Source organism: Ctenopharyngodon idella, chromosome 22 (genome assembly GCF_019924925.1).
Source record: "Ctenopharyngodon idella isolate HZGC_01 chromosome 22, HZGC01, whole genome shotgun sequence".
Taxonomy (NCBI): Eukaryota; Metazoa; Chordata; class Actinopteri; order Cypriniformes; family Xenocyprididae; genus Ctenopharyngodon; species Ctenopharyngodon idella.
The window spans coordinates 19,786,409-19,810,482 of NC_067241.1; the positions used below are offsets into that span (position 1 = coordinate 19,786,409).

Consider the following 24,074-nt stretch of genomic DNA (forward strand, 5'->3'; position numbering starts at 1 on the left):
ATTTGGTTCAGATGGTGTCAAGCGTGTGTGGCGGCAACCAGGTGAGGAGTACAAAGACAAGTGTGTCTTGCCTACAGTCAAGCATGGTGGTGGGAGTGTCATGGTCTGGGGCTGCATGAGTGCTGGGGAGCTACAGTTCATTGAGGGAACCATGAATGAGCAGAGCATCATCCCCTCCCTTCGGAGACTGGGCCGCAGAGCAGTATTCCAACATGATAACGACCCCAAACACACCTCCAAGACCACCACTGACTTGCTAAAGAAGCGGACGGTACCTAAACCCTATTGAGCATCTGTGGGGCATCCTCAAACGGAAGGTGGAGGAGCGCAAGGTCTCTAACATCCACCAGCTCCGTGATGTCGTCATGGAGGAGTGGAAGAGGACTCCAGTGGCAACCTGTGAAGCTCTGGTGAACTCCATGCCCAAGAGGGTTAAGGCAGTGCTGGAAAATAATGGTGACCACACAAAATATTGACACTTTGGGCCCAATTTGGACAATTTCACTTAGGGGTGTACTCACTTTTGTGGCCAGCGGTTTAGACATTAATGGCTGTGTGTTGAGTTATTTTGAGGGGACAGCAAATTTACACTGTTATACAAGCTGTACACTCACTACTTTACATTGTAGCAAAGTGTCATTTCTTCAGTGTTGTCACATGAAAAGATATAATAAAATATTTACAAAAATGTGAGGGGTGTACTCACTTCTGTGAGATACTGTAGAAATACATGAGAAATGTGACTTTAAATAATGGCCTTTGAAAGACACTACGCTAATGCAGACAATATAAAAACTAAATATTTAATGCAAGTATTGTGGAAAGATAGACACAAAACAAGATCCATTCTTTGTCTAATGCACTGGTTGTAATTTTATTTTTTACCTCATTCACTAAACAGGTCAATGGTGCAAGATTACCATACACAGAATTAAGATATATGCATTACACGTCTAGGCTATACAGCGAATGGATTATAATTATTACAAATACAGGAGACATATTTACATTTTAATCCAAGTTCCATACAACATGAAATATTTACAAAATAAGTATGAAAATGAAGCCAATCTGACAAATAATGTACAGTGTTAATGCCACGGCTGAACTGTTTTCTGTTGTTTCATCACAATGAGAGGGAATGATGTTCATCTGGAAACATTAGGCCTCTGATAGGGGTGATACAGTAAAGCCAGTGTTGCTTCAAAGGCAGCATGGGAAAAATGCATGAGTGAGCACAAAAACAAAGAGGTGAATGCATCAGGAAAAGCAAAACATGTCGTCGTATTTCTAGAAAATATATTCCCTGATGTTAGAAATGAAAATGAACAGGCCTCATCATAACTCTGCCCTCCATATCTAAACTAAATGTGAAAAAGTGCCCTTGTAACACGGTCAAACTCCTATAATAAGCACAGCAACATGTCAGTCCCTAATTAAAGATATTTTTCTTCTTTCATCAATAATTCATGCATTTTTAGTGAAACCCAAGGTACATTCAAAGTCCACTTCAATGAGTAAAACACCACAACCTAAAACCATTTTGGTTTCCATTTGAGAAAACAACAAAAACATAGTTCAAGCTTTATTTGTTCTGTTGTTAGTTGTATAAACACATTATGTGCAAAGAGCTGCAAACTAATATATACATTGCAAAACAATAAATACAGTTAATGAAATTCATTATGAATATCACATTAGTCAACCAAGCCACTCAACAAAGATGGTAAATAAAAAAAGTCAAAAACCTTTGCCCTGGCAAATATTCATAACATCAACTCATGTAATTATATCAAAGCTATCCTTCAGTGCTCATTACGCACTCTATATGCCAGATCTGAATATTCAATTTGAACATTTTCACAGATGCTGTAACAATCCAACAGCTCAGATGAGGCCTACAGGCTGGCTGACCCAAGGACTCGACTTTCCGAGCCATTTTCATGTGTTTCCTGTGAAAATGCGCTAAAGCAGCAAGAATATTGACTTCATAAGGAATGACAGTGATCAACCTTCCTGTGACAATGAGTCCTGCTGGTTGTCTGACCAGAGGACTGTTATGTTGTCTGAAACTTCCATCAAGCTGAATCACTGCTAACTTCAGCACTTGTGCTTCGACTGCAAGTCTTCAAACATACAGAGCAAAGATTTTCAAAACAAAAAATAAAAAAGCAGAACGCAAACCATCCCTTTTCTCGCACTGCAACTGCACACTGCACTGCAGTGAACTGCATAAATGGCCCATTTCTACTGACAGTGATGAAACTGTTTTAGTGTCAAACTTCGGTCTAAGTAAATGAGAACGGCTGACTAAAAATGAGGAAAAGTGCCTTTCTTGCCTTTCGTTGTATAATGTAAAACACTGATCACATGTTAATAAAAATAAGTTAAGATAATCAGTAGAGATACATGGTAAATGTTCAATAATATTAAAAAGTGATGCTTAATTCTCAAGAAGAAAAAAGCCTGGTTTAACGATCCTGCTGACTTGAGATTTCTCTTGAAACAGCGAAAAATAATTGAATCCATCATTTCAAAACCGTAACCATTTAAATCAGTATCTCACTCAAGCGTTTGGTCTTCAGAAGAGGCAAAACCATCAGATCTTTCTTGCTAAAACAGCCCCGAAAATGGTGTTTTAGTAATACAGTAAGGACAGAAACCCATGAATAGCGTTATGCACAGTAATCCTGAACGTTATGTACATGTGGATTCATTCGGTCAGGTGTTCTGTGTCTAAGGTAATTCTTTTGCACCATTTTTTTAGCCTAATCTACTGAGGAAATTGTTTAAATCGAGCAGAATACTCCTGTAGGCTACCGAAAGAGTGATATGTGAGAGATCATCACCATCTTTCCTTGGTATTATATGTCTTATGGTTACATACAGTACTTTGTTAATGGTATGTTTTACGTCCTTGATATGTGGAATTAATGTCAAGCAAATACATTACGACAGGCTGGGCGAGTAAACGGCTGTATGTACATGGTCAACATCCCGACTATCATGGCTTGCTTTGATTCAGCAAACCCATTAAGCCAATACTGCAGTAACATTCAGTTTAGGGGTCAATTTTCGTTTAGAAAATTAAGCATCTTCAAGAAGTGCGTTGGTCCATCTAAAAATCTTCTTCTTTTTTTTTCAGCGATATCTTGAGCAAAGCTATTTGTTTTGTCTATCTTCTATCAGAGAAAGTTGATCATTAATTAAATATGTAATATTTTATATTATAATATATTATAACATAATATATTATAACATTATATTTTTATTATTATTAATAATGTTTCTTTTTTATTCAATGCCTTGTTGTTTTTTTTAAAGCAAGCCAACTTTCTCCTGAGGGTTGTGGCTCTTGCCACATGGGTAAGATGTTCCTGGCAGACAACACTGTAAGAATGATCTTCACAGACGAGAGTAACTCAAGAGAAAGCAGAACCTGCTCTGAAGATTCGTGCACACACAAATAGACTATTACAACATGCTACTTGAAGGAGGTTCAGTTATGACAAAGAACAAAAACTGAAGACAGAATAAATCCAATCAATAACACAATAGAGAGGGGGGGAGAGGAGAGAGTTGGTGTTCAGGAACTCAAAGTTCATTTGCTGGAGAGGAGAACAGAGCCACAGGTCTACATACAAGAGAAACTGTCAAGAACCACAAAGATTTAGAAGTGTTAACACACTTGGTACGTTGTAAAGGTAGACAGAGAGAAAAGAGCATGTGCGTGTGCGCTCGTTCAGTTCTTCATCAGGCCGGACCGTCTCCTCGCCAGCTTTGACCTGTAAGAGAACATGGATAGAGTCAGGTGGACGATGCTAAATACAGGTGTAAATGGGGTGTAAAAGGTTTTGAGCTTGTCCACTTTTGACCACATTTCCAGAGGTAGTCGAAAACGCAGTTGACCAGATTGCTTTCATAGTATAGACCAGGGCTCGTCAACTGGCGGCCCATGGGCCAAATCCGGCCCGCCAATCCTCTTCATCCGGCTCGTGGCAACCCAACCTCCCTCCTCCTCTTTTCCTGGCGGTGCGTCTAAATTTGGTTAGATACGTGGCCGCAGTGGCGCCTGCAGCTGTACGGTTATCTACGCACTGTTCGTACCATGCATGCTCCTCCGACTGACCTGAGAAACGTTTTCCGTGCGAATATTTCAGCAGTTATTATGTGTGTTTCGTATTTCTGTCCACTGAACCAGCGATACCTTTCATTCTTGTATTAATTATTCTTTTGTCTCGATTCTTTCTTTTCCGTGAATTGGCCAAACGCGCTTGCATAACGATCTGAAACTATTTGGATTTGTTCTGACCGCTCTGTCACTGAATCATCTGAAGCTGTTTCTCGGTCAGTAACAACAAATGCAGAACAAATAGCGCTGTTTTCATGTGTTTCACTAGTTTACTTTGAGCTACGCAGCACAGCCCAGTGGATAACGGAACGAAAGCTTAAAGGAGCTGCGTTTATTCCTGGATACCATTATTAAACACCGTTGCGACATCTAGTGAGAAGCGTTTCAATTCGACACACACCTCTCCTTTACAAACTACAAATCACTCAATGATTAAACTAGTTTTAAATCGGATGAAACAGCCTCAACATTCCCAACAAGACTGATGAGGAAAACAGGAGAAACGTGCCATGAATGAAGATAGAAGACTTTTAAATCCCAAAATCACCACCCTTACAAACATTTACCATGAATGCACTGTAGTAATTTACCATGGTTTGTGGAAATGTGGAATATTTATATTGAAAACTATGTTATAGCCATTTATATTGCAATATATTTATTAGGTGGGTAGGGGAATATATAATTCATGTCTTTGTTAAGGTCTAGTATATAGGCGTTTTTTATAGGCCTGTATAACATATCATAATATAATATCATTTGACAGTGGTAGTGAGTAGCCATGTATGGTTTTACCTGTGGTTACCAAGTTTCACTGTGAAAATATTTTCATTTAAGCCTAATAATTGATCAAATAATTTTTACCAATAAGACCCCCCTGGGCCCACCTCAACTTTTTGATTTGATAATCCGGCCCTCGAATGAAACTACTTATAGAGCCCTGGTATAGACGCTCATGTGGCCAAACACGTTTGAACAACCACAAAAGACCGCCTACTGACCTAACACGTAAACATTATGGGAAGTGCGCTAGCCAGACGGGATTATTTAAACTTTGTCGGCTGAAGAGCGAAGTTTGGTTTGAAGACAAAAAAAATGTACCAAGCACAATGTTCTCTGACCATTCCTGATTTCTAACACGTGTTCTGTGTGGTCTTGTGGATGTCAGAGCAGAAATGAAAGCTGCTGCCCTCCGTATGTTTTTCCGTCGCCTTCGGTCACGTTTATATACATTGAGTGAGCTTATTTCATCCATTAGATCGAAAGATCTGAAAAAACCCATACATTTACCCGGCCATAGACCCTCCCTTCAAAGAAATCAGGACAGAAGTGGTTGAAAGTGGACTAAAATACCAGGTGTAAAAAGGTATGTGTCTTCTCGTCTACTTGTGATCTGATCAACCAAAACGCATGGGCCAAAAACACATTCGACTGGATTGCTTTCATAGTGTAGACGCTCATGTGGTTGAATGCATTCGAACAGCCACCAAAGACCACCTATTTTCATCCATTAGATCGAAAGATCTGGAAAAACCCATACATTTCCCGCCCATAGTCCCTCCCCTTGAAGAAATCAGGACAGAAGTGGTCGAAAGTGGACAAACGAGATAAACTGGTATGCGTCTCCTTCGTCTACTTCCAAAACGCATCTTAATACCAGGTGTAAATAGGGCCACACTAGACTGGGTTAACTATAGGTATTCGTACAAAAAATAGTGTACAAAACCTTCCTGGCAAAGGTTGGGATGTGTACCTTATCGTTCCTGCTAGGAGTGGATTAAAGGCGTACAGCCAGTCATTCATGTCTTTGTCATTGTTGGCCTGGAGGAGGATCCCTCTGTGCTTGGTGCACACGGCGAATGTATTGGGTGTCTGCAAGCCATCAAAAAACAATAATTAAGCATTCAGATGACATAATAACAGTTGGTTTCCAAATAGTGAATGAGGCTTTACCTTGAGCATGGCCTGCTGGTCTTCGCTGTACTCCACCTGGGCAGTGGATAAATTCAGCACTCCTCTCTCTACCGGGTCCTTGTCATTGTTGTAGATGAACACGTATGGCCGACGTACCACCACAAAGTGCTTCACCCAAGAGTTGGAGCGGGGCTCCATGAAACTGAGGAATCCTTTCTTTGATACCACAGACCTTAGTGAACACAGAAGGGCAAGTCAGACCAGCATATTTCTTTACAACATCTCTGCTGCCTCACTTGAGGAAACATAACATGGCCTGAATGATTTAAGTGTACAAATTCATCTTGATCCTTGTGAGAGTGGACTAAACACAAAAATAAACGTGTCAGGTATGTCAAAACTCTCACCCAGGTCTCATTTCCTCAATATCAGGCACGAGGTTGAGGAACTCATGTTTGCCGGCGCGGGCCAGGTAGGACGTTTCCAGAATGGGCACCATGGGGAAGTTCTCATAGTCTGAGCATGTGGGGCTGGTGGCACGAGAGTTAGCCTCAGGGGTCCTGGACAAGACAGATGTTTTTAGGATACTTCACTTTTAGAAGACTGTATTTGGAACTTATCGTTTGTGCTTTAATATCTGAACTGTACCGAGAGTCTGACAGAGAGGGGCAGGTGGAGGAGGGCGTGAGAGTAGCACTGCTGAAACTAGTGACGGATGGATCACGGCCCATAGGAGAGATATCTGACAACTGAAAGAGACAGATAACACTTCATTCAATCTGATATGTTCCAGTTCATACAAAACTGGTTGTTTTTCATTGTTTAAGTCCAGGTTACCTTGCAGTCACTGATGCTGTTGCACATCTGGTTGTATTCGCTGTTGAAAGTGTGCGTCAGGAGACGGAGGCACTGCAAATGAATCGAAAGACATAAATACACATTCCTTCTAATAGACATCCAATATACACTTCCATTTAAATGTTCTCAGTGAGAATGTTTTTTAATAAATGAATACTTTTATTTAGCAAGAATGCCTTAAATAATAAGAATAATTATGTTACAAAAGATTTCTATTTCAAATAAATGCTGTTCTTTTGAACTTTCTATTCAAAGAATAGAATCCTGAAAAATAAACATACCACGGTTCACACAAAAATATTAAGCAGCACAACTGTTCTCAACACTGATAACAAGAAGAATTAAAGCTGCAGGCAGCGATGAAAGGGCCGTCGGACATGGGCTCACCACCACCCGGTAGCCTTAGGAAAACAGCGAACAGTGGGCGACATGCATGTAATCGAGTAAATACAGGAGAATTATGGCAAAGTCATTTCAAAATGCCACACTTCCTGATGCCAACAGGTGGCGCTTTGACTGTAACTGAATATTGCCATGTAGATGTCTTCAGGCCAGGACTGTTATCAAACATGTGAAGTTCGGAGCAGATCGGACACTGTACAACAACAACTTCCATTAGCTCTTAGCCAAGTGTTTCATGATTTAACGTGTTTCTAGTATGTTTGGTACTTCGTGGCATATACAAATGTGTTTCTGGGAGTTAATTACAATGTAAAGCATGTCATTTCCTGTTGCCAGCAGGTGGCGCTATGACTGAATATTGGCATATAGATGTCTTTAGGCCAGGACTCTTATCACACATGTGAAGTTTGAAGGCAGATCGGACATTGTATGCCTGAGTACAACAGCTTCCTGATGGCAAAAAAAATGGCAAAAACTGCAAAATTTGCAGAGAAAATTCAAAATATCTCACTTCCTGTTGGTTTTCAGATTTTGCACCCAGGGATTTTTTTGTAGATATTGGGCTGTTACATCTGTCTACCGAATTTAATACCTGTATGTGAAACGTAGCGCGAAGGGTGCTTAATTGAAATTTTGTAGGTGGCGCTATTGAGCCATTTTGCCACACCTAATTCTGAAACCCATATCAGATGTAAATTTTCACCACTTCTGATGCATGTGCAAAGTTTCATGAGTTTTCGAGCACGTTTAGGCCTATTCACTACCATTATAGAGCTTGGAAGAGCTCTGATTGTGTTCGTCTGAAAGAAGATAGTCATATACACCTAGGATGGCTTAAAGGTGAGTAAATCATGGGATAATTTTCATTTTTGGGTGAACTATCCCTTTAAAGTAATACTTGTAGGGTCTTTTACCTTAGTGGCCAGCTCCTTCTCGCGGTCTACCAAGCTCTCGATGTCTGTAGAGTCGTATCCGCTGCTCTCACTGGGCGTGATGGCGCTCTCATAGGTAGTGGAGGAGATCTGGGAGGAGATGCTGGTGGAGGTGCTGAGGGTGCCGCTGCTCAGACTGGGAGACAGAGAGTCGCTCATGGATTTAGGAGGAGGCGTCTCACCCAGTTTCTCACGGAGCAGCAGCAGGTGACGCGTCTTCTCCACCTGACAAAGATAGAAATGGACATCAGGGTCTGGAGATCACAACTGCCTGTGGGATATTCTTATACAGACGAACACAGGCAGCAAAGAGTGTGGCAGTGCTCAATCGTGATCTTTCGCCTTCTAGTCTCACCTCATGCAACTGCTCGAGTTTCTCCAGCTCCCACTGGTGCTCCAGGATCAGACTGTCTCCTCTGGGTCTCCAGCCTGCCAGGTTTTCCTCTCCACGCACATACGCCACAGATGTATCCAGAACCTTCCGTCTCCGCCGCTGCATACCTGAAAATGAACAATGAAATTGATTAATATAGCAGGCCTATTATATCAATATGAAGAATTGTTAACATGACACAAGCTAAACAGGAAAATCTTTTTGCTGAAAGCTGAAATAATACATATATTTATTAATTATTTGTAATATATATTTTATGAAGATTATTTATAAACAATTTACAATATCATTAAAAAAATGTGGGGTCGGTTAGATTTTTATAATGTTTTTGAAAAACTCTTTTCTGCTCACCAAGGCTGCATTTATATGATCAAAAATACAGTAAAAACAGTGAAATATTATTACAGCTAAAAATAACCATTTAACCGTAATTTATTCCGGTGATGGTAAATTACTCATTACTCCAGTCTTCAGTGTTACATGATCCTTCAGAAATCATTCTAATATGCTGATTTGGTGCTCAAAAAACATTTCTTATCATTATCAATATTGAAAACCGTATGCTGCTTAATATTTTTGTGGAAACTGTGATACATTTTTTCCAGGATTCTTTTATAAAGGTTCAAAAGAACTGCATTTCTCTTTTGTAAAATTATAAATGTCTTTCTTGTCACTTTTGATCAATTTAATGCATCCTTAAAAAATGTTAGTATTTTTAAAAAAATCTTACCTGGGCTTCCTGTGTCGGATATTTTGCACAAGCTAAGCTCATAGATTCCAGTCACTTTATTACTGTAATGGAAACACATCAGAAAACAGTGTTAGCAGAGTTTCTAAAAGCAAAGCAAATTCATGTGCATGTGGAGAGGACACTGATTTCAAGACTTTAATGATAGTTTTGAAGCTTAAGATGTCCATCAACATTTTCTTTGATCAGTATCACGATTTCTGCTTAACATTTATATGAATGTGTAAGGGAGTGTTGTCCTGTCATCATTTAATTTTAAAAATTCCCAATCATATTTACTTAATTTTAAACAGTCCTACATGAAAGAAATGAATTTAAATGTATTAATATTCCATGTAGTCTTTCAGAAATGAGGTCAAATTTGACAAGATTTGCTAAAAATTTCAAAAAGTCAAATTTCAAAAAGTCAACTAACCATCAGACACATTTGAGCTTTTCTGTGGTAAAAGAAATAAAATAAACTCTCTCTCTCTCTCTCTTTTACCTACCAGTCAGGGGTTTTGGAGTAACCACTGCCGAACAGGTTCCTCAGGGAGCGTGGAGGAGAGATCTTCGCATCTCTGGAGTAGAAGACCATGCAGATGTCCTTGGTAATGATGGCAGGCTGGATGCAGTGATCAAGCTGCAGGGGAGAGGTTAGCACACACGTCAGTGCTGTAAAACCTACCTCTAAAGAACCAGTCATTTAAAAAGAGACATGGCTGACCTCCAGATAGGCTGACAGGGTCATGTAAATCTTCTCTCCATAGGGAGTGACACGGTTCAGCAGGAGAGAGTTGTGCAGGGAACTGTCCCAGACAGCCTCGAACCGGTAAAATGTCCTGAGAATGGAGAAATACATTCGATTTTAGGATATAGAAATGATATGGAAGGATATTTACTGGTGTTAAGTGATTAGTTATGCTGCACACTATTTTTTGAGCACGTGTTTGAGTGTGGATGTGCTTAAAGACAACATGAAATGACATTCACAACCTATTTTACTTCTGCAATAAGACATTTCTGAGTGAAACAGAATATACAATAAACATAGAAATGTAGAGAAGGATTTATCTATTGGGAATTGACTGGATCGTTAAAAGTTATTACATTTACACTACCATTCAAAAAGTTTGAGGCCAGTATTTATTTTATTATAGAAACTGATGCTTTTATTCAGCAAGGATGCATTAAAATAATCAAAAGTGACAGTTTTTTTTAGGTAATTATGCTGATCTTTCTATTCATTAAAGAATCATGGGGAAAAAAATGTAAATTAATCAGCTGTTTTCAACACTGATGACAATAAGAAATGTTTCTTGAGCACCAAATCAGCATATTAGAATGATTTCTGAAGGATCATGTGACACTGAAGACTGGCTTTATCATCACAGGAATAAATTACATTTTAAAATATATTACGATAGAAAAGTTATTTTAAATTATAATAATATTTCACAATTACTGTATTTTTGATCAGTAAATGCAGTCTTGGTGAGAGCAGAAGAGACTTCTTTCAAAAACATTAAAAAAAAAATCTTACTGACCCCAAACTTTTGAACAATATCATACCTGAACAATTGTCAAAACAAACATTTTTCTCTTTTTATTTAACATGCACCGATGAATTATTCCTAATAAGGCCAAAAATATGTATTAAAAGTAAAAATTAAGTAAATAGGTTACATTTTTTATTTCATGTTGACTTTTAGCTGCACATATGACAGTGAAGCGTCAGGCTTCTACAATAAATATATTAGCTATGCTGCCTGCAAACGTTCAGCTAACAGATGGTGCTAATGGACAGACAACCTCACTGTGAAAAACACAAGGTGCAATGACAACCGTATCACGCGCTGCTGGGAGATCTCTGTGCCTAAATAGTTTGTTGATGTGTTCAAGTCACAGTGATCAACACAACACAAGAGTGTTGACAGGTGCTACATTATTAGTGATCTGGCGTGAGCTTGAAGCGGACTGTGAGGAAGCAGTGTGTGTGACTCAGAGCTACAGCGATGTGAAGACTATGACGATTCATATGAACGGACACATGGAGACAGAGAAAGAGATTCTCGCAGGTGACTCATCCTCATATTTTCTTGTATCTCTTTCTCCACACCCTCCTCTCCCTTTCTCCTCCTTATTTCACTGTTTAAATAGATTCACAAAGGCTTGTCTGCGTATGTATCTAGACTCATTATTTCAGATTTCAGCTGCTAACAAGCCAAATGTAATAACACAGTGAATGTAGAGTATAATCAAATGAAATGTTAGATCTACATTCATTCAGGAGCTTTGCTTTTTTTTGTTAAAGACATGTGGTTGCAAAAGCTCATCTACTTAATAGATTTAAGGTGAGATACTACATGCAAAAGCAATGACTTTTTAAAAACGTTTAAAAAAAAAAAAAACCATTTTATATTATAAATATACTATACATTTTATTAAATAAAGGTTTATTGTCTTAGAGTGACATAGAAAACATAATACATCTCATATCATATTATATATTAATTCTGCCAATTTCATAGTCCATTTTATCTTTAAAAAAAAGGGGAAAATGTATGTTCATTTACATACACATAAAAACAAACATTATTACATAAAAGAAAAGGGTTTGCGTTTTGGTCTGTTGTTGATTATATTTAAACAAATGTGGAGTCTTAATATGCAATTTTTTTTTTACATGTAATAATGTGATGCCTAATTTCCACATTTCAAAAGTTTAAATGGCCAGGCCCAATAAAATAAAATTTAGATTTTGCATTTAAATATAGCACATTGATTACTTTCTGCAGTAATACTTCACCTTAATTCATACTATTATGTAGAATGAGTTAAGAGAGAAGCAGAAAAACACTGACACAGATGCAGCACATAGGTCTGCTACTGTTACGCCTACAGATCACAAACGTCTCATAAAGCACTTTGATGGTAAAAATGCTTTATGATCAGGTGGTTCTGATACCTAGCAATATCGCTATCAATACAAAGGCTGAGCAAAACCAAGAGTCCAACCGCAGCAGGAAAAGGACGAGAACAAAAAGAGAGACAAAACAAGCAGAAACAGTCAGGCAACAGAAATTTTTACAAATCATAAGACAAAAAGCAACATTCAGATTAAACAGGCAAAGGAAATAAATGAGCAAAAGAGAGAATAAAGCAAACTGGCATCATTAAAAGAACACAACATGCACATTTTCAGCTGTATTGATTATTGGTTTAAACTGCTGTTTTTCTTTTGGTCCACTAGATGGCTCTCTTGATCCCTGCAGGATTTTTCCCTCTCACTGACGGCAGCGGTGACTCATGTTCAACATGCTCTCCTGAATTCTAAGCAGTTAGGTAGATTCATTTGCATTAGGTGAGTAGAGCATTTGCAGACCTGCCACTGACTGCAGACAGATAAATTGAACTCAATACTTAATTTAATAGGCCCTTTACTTAATTTAATAGGCCGCTTAGGTTGTCGAATGAAGAGAGCGAACACAACATACCTGCTGGAGTTGTGGGAAGATTTCAAGTTTTTAGCTGAGATGATGTTGAGAGACAGGACTGCGTCTGCAGCTGAATCATCCACTTCTGGTTTATTCCTGATTCGACCTACAACAGACACAACAATCAAAGTCAGATGGCTGTAGCCTTTACAATATACTTTATAAAGCTGATGTTTTACGGTCAATACAGCATTCCGTAATAGCAATTAGATGTTCTATTTAAGATTTCAGAACACAATTTGTACTGACCAACAACCAGCTCTCTGACGTCCTTCCAGTGCAGCTCACTGCCCTTCTCGTGGATCAGAGTGACTGTTATTCTACGTTGGATGCCCTGAAAACACAAGCAACACAGGTTACTAAAAGCAATCTCAGTTTGAATCATTTATATGCCCTTGGCTAAGGACAGTGAACATGATCCTTAGGCTAAACTACAGATTTCCTGACTGCAAATGCAGAGAGAATTTAATATTAATAGAACGTAGAGACACAAGAACCCAAGACCAGAGTGCATTGCAATGCAGACATCTATGAAAATTGAATGCATTGATAACAGAAGTAAAAATGTAATCATAATTGCTATAATATTATCCAATATATTATGTATACATGCACTATTTTGTGTCATCATTCCAGTACAATATTGTTCCTCCATATTTGTCTGTATGTACAATAACTAACTATGTATATAAACTAAAGCAAACTGTCACCAAAAGGAGAATTACAACGAATCATTGTCACTCCTATCCATCATTTATACTCTTATTAGTGAAAGACAGAATAAATACCTGGTGCAAAAGGTATGTGCCGTGACAGGGAAGACCTCCTGTGTGATCTACTACTGCTGGGATATACCTACAATAAACAACACATCATTTATATGTGCAAACAGCCTTTAGACTAGAGCAACATTTTTAAATCAGGGTTTGTACAGATAATGTAAAAGGAAATTCCAGGATTTTCAAGTACTACTTCTTTGGTTTTCAAGGACTACAATCAGAGATCTCACTTATCAAACAAGATCTTTCAAATTCTAAAAAAGGTAAATAGATTAATAAAAAATAAACTAATGAAATAAAAATGGTACAAATAAAGTGCAGCACATGCAATGACTGTGGTAACTTTAACCACTGAAAGGATACTATGACAAAGATATCGCTTTCCTTATTCAAACCGATTTTTTCCCATGAATGAAAGCTATCATATACTTGGATATTTATATGAGCAATATCACGCTCATAGCCATGCGAAATGGCTCTCTATGTATATCAGACGGGCTGCAGCATTAATTTGGTGTGAAAAGATTGTTTTATCGATAAAATTAAACACTATATTCATATATATTGTCTTTCAATAATTCAAGCACTTTTCATAAATATGTCTGTTTTCAAAGGTTTTCCAGGACTTAAATTTCAAAAAGTCCAATTCAAGCACTTTAAGCACCTTGTACGAACCCTGTTAAATATACAAATTCTCTTTAAATGCTGCTTAAGGAGACGACTGAGAAATATTGGGCCTGTATGTTGATGTCAATATGGTTCACTTACTCTCCAGTGGGCTCCAGTTCACTGATCTCGAACCAGGCCAGCAGGTCATACTTGCTCACACACTGACCCAGGTTGGACTTGGTAATGGTGTTTAGTTTGGTGGCTGGCACTGCAAGGTAAGTGGAATATTAATAGCACCATATGGCTGATGTATTTAAATTAGCCTAATTTTTTTACTAAAAAAGGCCAAGTTCTATTAAAAAAATGCTGAACATGACAGAAAAACAATATGAGCATGAGTCACGTAATGTGAGAAAACACAAAGCATCAGCTTAAACGAGGGTCATTAAGTAGACTTTGGAAAATCGGCCACAAGAAACTCTATATTACATTGGGAAAATCAATACAGCTGATGTGCTCCTAAAACTGCAACTAAGGGGCGGCACTCCATTTCCTGCAGCGGCCTGTATTTTTTAGGTGGGAGAAATTGCGCTGGGAAAAAGCTGCAGGAAATCTTATGCACAGAGATGGAAGAAAAACACTTGTGTAACTTGATGTGAGATGTTCATCATTTGTGAAAAAAAAAAAAAAAATCTTGAGAATATGGAAAACACCTAACATGATTAACAAGCACTACCATTTCAAAAGGAGACACGAAGCAGCTGTCATTGCAGTCTAGATCAACCAGGGAAGGAAAATAAGGGAGAGTGACACTTAAAAACACAGCAGCTGAAGGAAAAGCTTTTATAGCTCATCTTTGGCATCAGGAATATTAAAAGAACGTCGACTGGGATTCTGTCATTGGGTAGGGATGATGGACTACACTAGGTCACAGTACATTAAAGCACAGCACAGAGCCAATCACTATCAACCTAAACTACTATGCGCCTCTGAGGCTCTGTACCAACCGTCGTGTTTGGGCACTCTGAGAACGGGGCTGTTGGGTATAGGGAGGAAGGGGAAGTGGGACAGCTCATCTACCCCTTCCTCCAAACTGGCGACGGCAGTGGAAGCCAGTGCGTTTGCGTGCTCCGAGAGTGTGTCCAACACTTGGCCATGCACGTACCCGCTCATCAGGTACCTGATCAACTCAATCTTACGTGCATGGTCTGGGCGGACGACCCAGGTGAGAGTGGTGAGGATGTGGATTGAAATAAAAAAGACAAAGATGAAGTTATATGTGAGAAATGGAAAGGATAAAAACTGTAGGGGCCCAGCATGTATTTGGACACTTAGGGCCCTATCATACACCCGGCGCAATGCGGCGCCAGGTTCGACGCAAGTGTTTTTTTGCTAGTTTCAGCCCGACGCAGTTATTATTTTCACATCCTGCGGCACGTTGTTTAAATAGCAAATGCCCACGGGCGAGCTGGTCTGAAAACGAGGTGTGTTCAGGAGCATTGTAGCGTTGCTATTTTGAGGACACTGAAAACGACTGCGCCATTGACCAACTGAAAACTCATCTAAAGTCAATGGCGCAATATTTGTTTTGTTATTTAAAGGGCGCGTTAGTAATATGCACCTATATGCGGGTGCACAACGCGCGTTCACTCTGCTTATTACACACACAGGGACGTGCAGCAGCACACAAACATGCCAAATATTAAAAATAAAAGGATTACAATGTAAAAGATTATTATTGTGTGCATAAGGACAGAAATGTTTTGGTGGAATCCGGCTTGTCCCGTAGATGGTCTGCTCACGGGCTTTAACCAGACCCGTTTCCTCACTATAGACGCGTTCAGTTTTTCCGCTTGCAAATTCCGCCTTGTAAATAGCGAATCCGCAATGGCACGAGTCCAACTGGCTTTTAAAGGGAATGGGAGATGAGACTCTGATTGGTTTATTTCACGTTACGTCCAAAACACACTCATTAAAAAAAATAGGGACAACCTAGTTAGACCATGCGCCAGGCGCGCTGACCATTTTTCCTGTCGTTAAACTAGTAAAAGTGGATTCGGACACGCCCTAAGTACACTTGCACTTAAATGTAACTCTACACCCTTGTTTCATTTAGTATACGCGGATCCATAAATATGCTAATTAGCCCCGCCTCCACTCACTCACACAGCTCAGAGATCCACTCGGTCAACTTACTGAGGTAAACGCTGCACAATGGTATCGCTCTTTACAACATCGGACACATAACGGTAATTAATATGATTAGCCTTTTGCTTGACTACGTTATCAAACAGCTAATAATGTGTTGCTAATGTTACACAAACCATGTTTTCGCCATCTCTGAGTCAGACAGCTGCCTTCTAACAAACAGTATCCTTACAAACGCTTTGAACAACTCAGAACGTCAGTGGAGAAAGGCATATAGCTCATCATAACATCGTAATATATACATCATACAACCGCTATATTGCTAAATCTACCCACTTTTTCATATCAACAGAAAAATATACCAGGATAACCTTGAGACTCCACTGCTTCAGAGCGGTCATAGTTAATGATATGCTAAAGCCTGCCTGCACGTTGACGTGATTGGCTATAAGATAGTTTGTGACGGAAGAAACACCAGCTATTTCAAACCACATTTTTGAGACTGTCTTTAGATCACTGCAGTTTTAAAGAGAAAATACTCAGCAGTGGTGTTGACTTGGTTAGTCTTAAAGCATTTTAAAAACACCACATAGACATATAAACAACATTAAAAACTTGATTTTCACCACAGGGGGACTATACTAAATATCTCTGCATCAAACTTAATGGCAATTATTTTAAAGAAAGATAAAAATATATTATAGTTAATTTCAAATTAACTGGTGACTATTCAAAATCAATTCTAAGAAGGTTGGAAGCTGTATTAAAGGCAGATGCTGATGAAACACCTTAATAAAAAAATATATATATCACCTATTTCAGTTCACATTGCTTTGTCCAATCCTTATAAATACCTTGCAACTGTATAAGAATATTTTTTAAAAATGCCTGGATGGTACCTGGAGACTTGAAACAATCTCAAGAGTTCTTTAAATGAGACTGTATACGTATGACAGTTGTTGGAGGTTTTTAAACACTGAATCTACAAACTATAAATCACAAACAGCACTACAGCTTTTCCAATTATCTCCAGCTGAGCTGTAGCACCTCTAGATTCATATTGCAATATAAAAGACTGACAGCTCTAGGTGAAGATCAATACGCTGTCAGGATGGATGACACTTCAAGGCTGCAGCCTTTGTTTTATTTTTGGCCGCAAAGGGAGATTTGTTCTCTATCAAAAAACAACAGTCTGGACAGGAACGGCTGACAGCTGCGTCTTTCAAACTGACTTGCCGCATAAATGGGATCCGGAGTCCTTTTGAGAGGAGATAACAGTATCAAACGAAAGAGCCAGAGATTACGGCATTATTGTGAACCGAGGTAGCTCCTTGTTTAATAAATCTTGTAATGAATTACACTAATAATTAGAGGGGAGATAGAGGAGCATACATGCTCTGGGTGAGGATTATTTAGGGAATTGCTTTATTGTTACTTATGCAAATTTAAGACCCTTCAGGCTGACTTAATGAACATGTAATGTTCTTCATGAAGATGTCATTTTTGAGCAGTTGCCATCATACCTGGTTTAGACAGAGGCATAGGTGGGGGGTAGTACTTTCTGGAAGGCTGAGAAGGGCTACAAGAGAAGAAGAAAATTAAATCAGACATGCACTCTTACAGCACTGTAAAAACTATATAAGATTTGATATTTGACAATTCTAAAATTTCATTCCTTTAAAAATCATCCATTAAGTCACCCTCAATATGGTTACGTCCCTGAAATGCACTCAAAACAGTGAATAATTTCATGATAAACACAAGATAATGTTTATCAAATACAAACCCGATTCCAAAAAAGTTGGGACACTGTACAAATTGTGAATAAAAAAGGAATGCAATAATTTACAAATCTCATAAACTTATATTTTATTCACAATAGAATACAGATAACATATCAAATGTTGAAAGTGAGACATTTTGAAATGTCATGCCAAATATTGGCTCATTTTGGATTTCATGAGAGCTACACATTCCAAAAAAGTTAGGACAGGTAGCAATAATAGGCCAGAAAAGTTAAATGTATATATAAGAAACAGCTGGAGGACCAATTTGCAACTTATTAGGTCAATTGGCAACATGATTGGGTGTAAAAAGAGCTTCTCAGAGTGGCAGTGTCTCTCAGAAGTTAAAATGGGCAGACGATCACCAATTCCCCCAATGCTGCGGCGAAAAATAGTGGAGCAATATCAGAAAGGAGTTTCTCAGAGAAAAATTGCAAAGAGTTTGAAGTTATCATCATCTACAGTGCATAATATCATCCAAAGATTCAGAGAATCTGGAACAATCTCTGTGCGTAAGGGTCAAGGCCGGAAAACCATACTGGATGCCCATGATCTTCGGGCCCTTAGACGGCACTGCATCACATACAGGAATGCTACTGTAACGGAAATCACAACATGGGCTCAGGAATACTTCCAGAAAACATTGTCGGTGAACACAATCCACCGTGCCATTCGCCGTTGCCGGCTAAAACTCTATAGGTCAAAAAAGAAGCCATATCTAAACATGATCCAGAAGTGCAGGCGTTTTCTCTGGGCCAAGGCTCATTTAAAATGGACTGTGGCAAAGTGGAAAACTGTTCTGTGGTCAGACGAATCAAAATTTGAAGTTCTTTTTGGAGAACTGGGACGCCATGTCATCCGGACTAAAGAGGACAAGGACAATCCAAGTTGTTATCAGCGCCCAGTTCAGAAGCCTGCATCTCTGATGGTATGGGGTTGCATGAGTGCGTGTGGCATGGGCAGCTTACACATCTGGAAAGGCACCATCAATGCTGAAAGGTATATCCAAGTTCTAGAACAACATATGCTCCCATCCAGACGTCGTCTCTTTCAGGGAAGACCTTGCATTTTCCAACATGACAATGTCAGACCACATACTGCATCAATTACAACATCATGGCTGCGTAGAAGAAGGATCCGGGTACTGAAATGGCCAGCCTGCAGTCCAGATCTTTCACCCACAGAAAACATTTGGCACATCATAAAGAGGAAGATGCGACAAAGAAGACCTAAGACAGTTGAGCAACTAGAAGCCTGTATTAGACAAGAATGGGACAACATTCCTATTCCTAAACTTGAGCAACTTGTCTCCTCAGTCCCCAGATGTTTGCAGACTGTTATAAAAAGAAGAGGGGATGCCACACAGTGGTAAACATGGCCTTGTCCCAACTTTTTTGAGATGTGTTGATGCCATGAAATTTAAAATCAACTTATTTTTCCCTTAAAATTATACATTTTCTCAGTTTAAACATTTGATATGTCATCTGTTGTATTCTGAATAAAATATTGAAATTTGAAACTTCCACATCATTGCATTCCTTTTTTATTCACAATGTGTACAGTGTCCCAACTTTTTTGGAATCGGGTTTGTATGTAAAACTGGACAACAGGTTATTACCTGACCAATTCCTGTCCATGAATGTGCAGTGGGTGCTGTTGGTAATGGCCGAACACTTCAAACACAATTGGTTTGGTCTTGATGTACTCAATAAAGGACTCTGTCACCTCCACTGAGATCTGGATGTGAAAACCGAATAAATAAGTTGACAACAACGAAGCATAATTCTTAATACGCATCTAGCCTGATGAAATATTTTAATGAGAACTCTCTATTAACAACTCTGAGGTGGTTATGCCACCATAATGTTCATTTTCCTCCTTAAAACCTCATCTCTTTAGCTGCATTCAACACTTACATTCTGTACGTGGTAAAAGCCCAGCGGGGCACCTTTGCCTGTGTTCTTCAGCGGCTCTGTGCTGAACGCCTCATCGTGACGATGGAGGAAACTGTTGGCAGCATGAGAGAGGATTACTGAGAGAAGCGTGACTGTGCGTTTGCGTGATTTATGTGAAGGTGTGCGTGTGTGTGCTCTGTCTGAATAAAGACCAATGAGACGGGAAAAAAGGGTTGCTATGGAGACAGGCTGACTCACTTGAATTGGCAGAAGATGTCTGCGTACTCAGGCGGGATGCTGCTCGCCTGCAGAACGGTGACGCGGAAAGTGAAAATACTGCCCACTTCCAGATGCTCTGCCAAACCGTCACCCAGTTTTGTGTCCACGTTCCCAAGCTTCAGGTCTTTTAGACACAAAACACATGTGTAAATATACATAATATTAGACTGTTTTATGTAAATTAATCTTTACATTGTTAATCTGAAATTGTAGATGGTATAGATGTCAGCTGATTTTCTTGGGCATTCCCTGTAATTTTATTTTACTGTGTAGAACCATCTATTTCTATTTAAGAAATATATATATTTTTTAAATCATAGATGCTGAATTAATTTGTAGATGTTGTTTTTCTTGGTCAACAACTATGTTTTTTAATACTACTATCATCTAATTTTATAAAAATAAATATATACTGCAAAAAATGTAGGTTGGTAGTTATTTGATATTATTTGGTGTTTTAATAAACAACATCTAAATCTGTTTTCATGGTCTTTGTTTTACCTGTTAAAACCTGCTAGAAGAATCGATTTGGTCCTAAAGCTTTCAAAACACTGAGGCAGTGTAAATCAAATGTCTGGATGTGTAAGCGTTTCTTTTCACTCAGACTGAATGGTTTTGTTCAGAGCTCAGGGGCTGCCAGCTGGCCTGTGCATCCACACTCACCCATGTCATTTATTCTGTTCATTTCTTCTGAAGGGGTGATGACCTCTGAACTTTGACCTTGACCTTCCACAATACGCAGCTCTTCCAAAGAGAGGCCAGAGCGGGTCATGACCACGGAGGAGAAATCACTCTGGATGGTGTTAGAGTAAAAGAGAGAGGGGGGGAAAAAAAAGAGGAAATAAAAAGATAAAGGCAGCGATCGTCAAAATGTCTCAGTATGAGCATAAACAACTCAAACCTTGTACAAACTAGTGCAAATGTCAAGCTTGAGACAAGATAAAATTTTGAACTTCAAATACTCAAATATCTGTCTCTTAGTATCAATCTCGACATTTGTGAAAAAATGTTTCATTGGATTGTATTTATGAACAGGCCTTAAAATGCGCCACTTAGTTAAATATTCTAAATAATATCGTATATCATATCATATATTATACTACAGGGCTGTTGAATGCTTGAATCTGATTGGTTGATGAAAGTTCTAAGGTGTGCAACTATTTTCAGGAAAACGCACGGCTAAAGTAGCTCTAGGCAGGTCTTGACTGCATTACATGTCTATCACTTCGCCAAATGATTTCAGTTGTTTCAAAAGGTCCTTACTGCCTACAACAGCAAAGGAACCAAAACCTACAACGACACCGACCAATCAAATAAACATAGTGAACAACAGGATAAAAATGTCAAATTATTTCCATGTTTTTTGCTACAAAATCACGTTTTATGTACAGAAAGCACATATTCTCTTACTCTCGCTCTCCTTCCCACTCAAACGCACACACGTACAGTACAGACACACAATCGCACAGAAACTTGTTGCGACGATTTTATCAGTAAAATAGTTTAGTAACTTAAAAGCTACTTGACATTTATCACTAGAAAGGTAATAACGGCGCTGTTCTTGAAGCAGATAAACTTACAGTTTTGCTATTAGTCGGTATGCTGCTGCCGAACACTATTATGAGACGCACAGACTCAGGTAATTCACACATGCTTAATCTCTCTCTCTCCCTACCATAACGGCGTTAATAACTGTATTAGTCTGCTATCAATGGATCAAGCCTCCGTTACTAGCTCTAAAATGACGTTTTGGAATTAGCAACGGAGGTGTGTGATGAGATGCGTATGAAATTAGTCCCACACACAAGAGTTTTAAGGACAAAAACCTGACAAATGTCTTGAAATACAACATCTGAACAATGTCTTGAGGTGTGGAAACCATAGTATAAGTGGAATAATTAACTCCGGTCCGTTGAATTATTAGAAATAATGCACACCTGAGGTATAATGGGTGTGCATTATTTTCTAATAATTCAACAGCACGTCAATTATTCCTTACATTAATATAATATAATATACACACGAATTGTGAATATTATACAGTATATCTCACAGCTCCTATCTACTTGAATAGGCAAAGCCTGTTTCTTTAAAACGGTTTGTTCAGCTTAAGCCTCGTACACACCAGGACGAATATCGCGCGCGCTTATCGCCAGCGTTTTTCAAGATGTTTTTCGTGTTCATACCCAAGCGATTTTCACTGGCGATGCGCCCAGTGAACTTGCAAATTCACTCCCTGACAGTATATGGCGCTTGTGCTGAACGGTAGTGCAAATAAACATATTTATGATATAAAATTAAAGAAGATAAAAATACAGATATAAAATGGCATATACATGACATGAGGTGTTGGTAGTCAGAAACGGTAGTGCAAATAAGCAACAATGACAGTAGTGCAATTGAATGGTAGTGCAAATAAACATATTTATGAAACAGACATTCTCAACTATATTTCTTGAATGTAAAAGAAAAAAACCCCTGATAAAAATACAGAAATAAAATGGCATATAATACACATCTAGAACTGGCAGAGCACCCATAGTTTGTAGGGGTCTTCCTCGTCTACGTACTTCCTCTTCGACGTCTTGGTATCAATGTGTGCTCGGCAAGACCGTTTTGCACTTGAGCGTGTGATAATAGTCCTGGTGTGTACAGGCCTTTACTTTGCAAAAACATACATCAAATAAGCAATAAAACCATAAATGTTGCTTATTCAGTTCAATTAAGGCTAAATAAAAACTAATTTTTCACATCTTAGGTTAGGGATAGTGTTATATTCTAGAACAAACAGACCAGATGATTGATTTGTCGATATAGTGACTGACACTTTTAGGAAGGCGGGACTTCCTCTCCTAGAGCCTCCATAGTGGGTATTGTCATTTCTCCCATTCTTTTTTCTACAAGTAGCCTATATCCTCCTCTGTATGGATATTTGACATTTGTAGGGAGAAATTATTGATATTTTCTTGCCACTCAAGTTAAAATAACAGGAAAACTTAACTCTTTTCAGTTTTAAAATAACTTAAAAATCTCAACCTTTTTAAAATACTCGTTGTCAAAGGAAATCTTAGCAGTGCCCGACTGACGCACACCAGATCCATAATCAGGAGCCTCTTCGTCCGCTACAAAAACACAAATATCAAAGAATAAGGACACACATTCAACAGATCTGTTGAAAAACAACTTAATCAAGTGAATTAATGTTTACAAAGTACATCAGATTGATATCAACTGTGCTTAATTAAATCTGAGCAGAATCTTAATTAATTCATTAATATAGAGCAGCGCTCACCAGCAATGGCTTGGACCCCCACTCGCAGGAATCCTCGCACATCTCCCTTCTCTGTTACTATAGCGACACGATGCACCAGAGGAACAGGGTACAACAGGTTACTCAGGTACACGAAAGCTCTGGAGGAAAAAGAACAGCAATTATAGTACCACCCTGAGACCGTCTTGCGCACACACACACACACGTTCAGAACATGTTAAAGAACCAAATGTATTAGTATGGAGGGTGCAGGAGATGCACAGCTGAGCAGTGTTACACACAGTGACTTCCTTTCACTGCGGGGAAACAGGTTCATCTCCATTACCCTGATTAATACCATTGGAGAATAATGGATATGACGTGTCAGACACATAGAGCTGACACAAACAAAACACGGCACTAAATGACAAAAGACAGAAAATGAATCCGTCAACCTTGAAATTAAATGCAAAA

At 38.8% G+C, this 24,074-nt stretch overlaps 1 protein-coding gene across 9 annotated transcripts in view; it reads right to left on the reverse strand.

Moving 5' to 3' along the window:
* Window positions 1-846: 846 nt before the first annotated feature.
* The window catches only part of kif1b (kinesin family member 1B), an 85,523-nt gene continuing 62,295 nt past the window's right edge, over window positions 847-24,074 (reverse strand). For 6 of the 9 annotated variants that reach the window (XM_051879156.1, XM_051879157.1, XM_051879160.1 and 3 more), the window contains 23 exons: window positions 23,643-23,761; window positions 23,387-23,472; window positions 21,014-21,143; window positions 20,330-20,474; window positions 20,093-20,183; window positions 19,795-19,913; window positions 17,916-17,971; window positions 14,404-14,512; window positions 13,645-13,711; window positions 13,106-13,190; window positions 12,857-12,962; window positions 12,328-12,354; window positions 10,087-10,201; window positions 9,869-10,002; window positions 9,363-9,424; window positions 8,594-8,739; window positions 8,221-8,463; window positions 6,884-6,955; window positions 6,695-6,795; window positions 6,454-6,606; window positions 6,086-6,278; window positions 5,886-6,004; window positions 847-3,785 (listed from right to left, as the gene is read on the reverse strand). In XM_051879156.1, the coding sequence (XP_051735116.1) occupies window positions 3,743-3,785; window positions 5,886-6,004; window positions 6,086-6,278; window positions 6,454-6,606; window positions 6,695-6,795; window positions 6,884-6,955; window positions 8,221-8,463; window positions 8,594-8,739; window positions 9,363-9,424; window positions 9,869-10,002; window positions 10,087-10,201; window positions 12,328-12,354; window positions 12,857-12,962; window positions 13,106-13,190; window positions 13,645-13,711; window positions 14,404-14,512; window positions 17,916-17,971; window positions 19,795-19,913; window positions 20,093-20,183; window positions 20,330-20,474; window positions 21,014-21,143; window positions 23,387-23,472; window positions 23,643-23,761 (2,521 nt within the window). In that variant the 3' untranslated portion in view covers window positions 847-3,742. The remainder of the gene's footprint in view (window positions 3,786-5,885; window positions 6,005-6,085; window positions 6,279-6,453; window positions 6,607-6,694; window positions 6,796-6,883; window positions 6,956-8,220; window positions 8,464-8,593; window positions 8,740-9,362; window positions 9,425-9,868; window positions 10,003-10,086; window positions 10,202-12,327; window positions 12,355-12,856; window positions 12,963-13,105; window positions 13,191-13,644; window positions 13,712-14,403; window positions 14,513-17,915; window positions 17,972-19,794; window positions 19,914-20,092; window positions 20,184-20,329; window positions 20,475-21,013; window positions 21,144-23,386; window positions 23,473-23,642; window positions 23,762-24,074) is intronic. The other 3 variants (XM_051879161.1, XM_051879165.1, XM_051879158.1) reach the window with 1 other exon arrangement.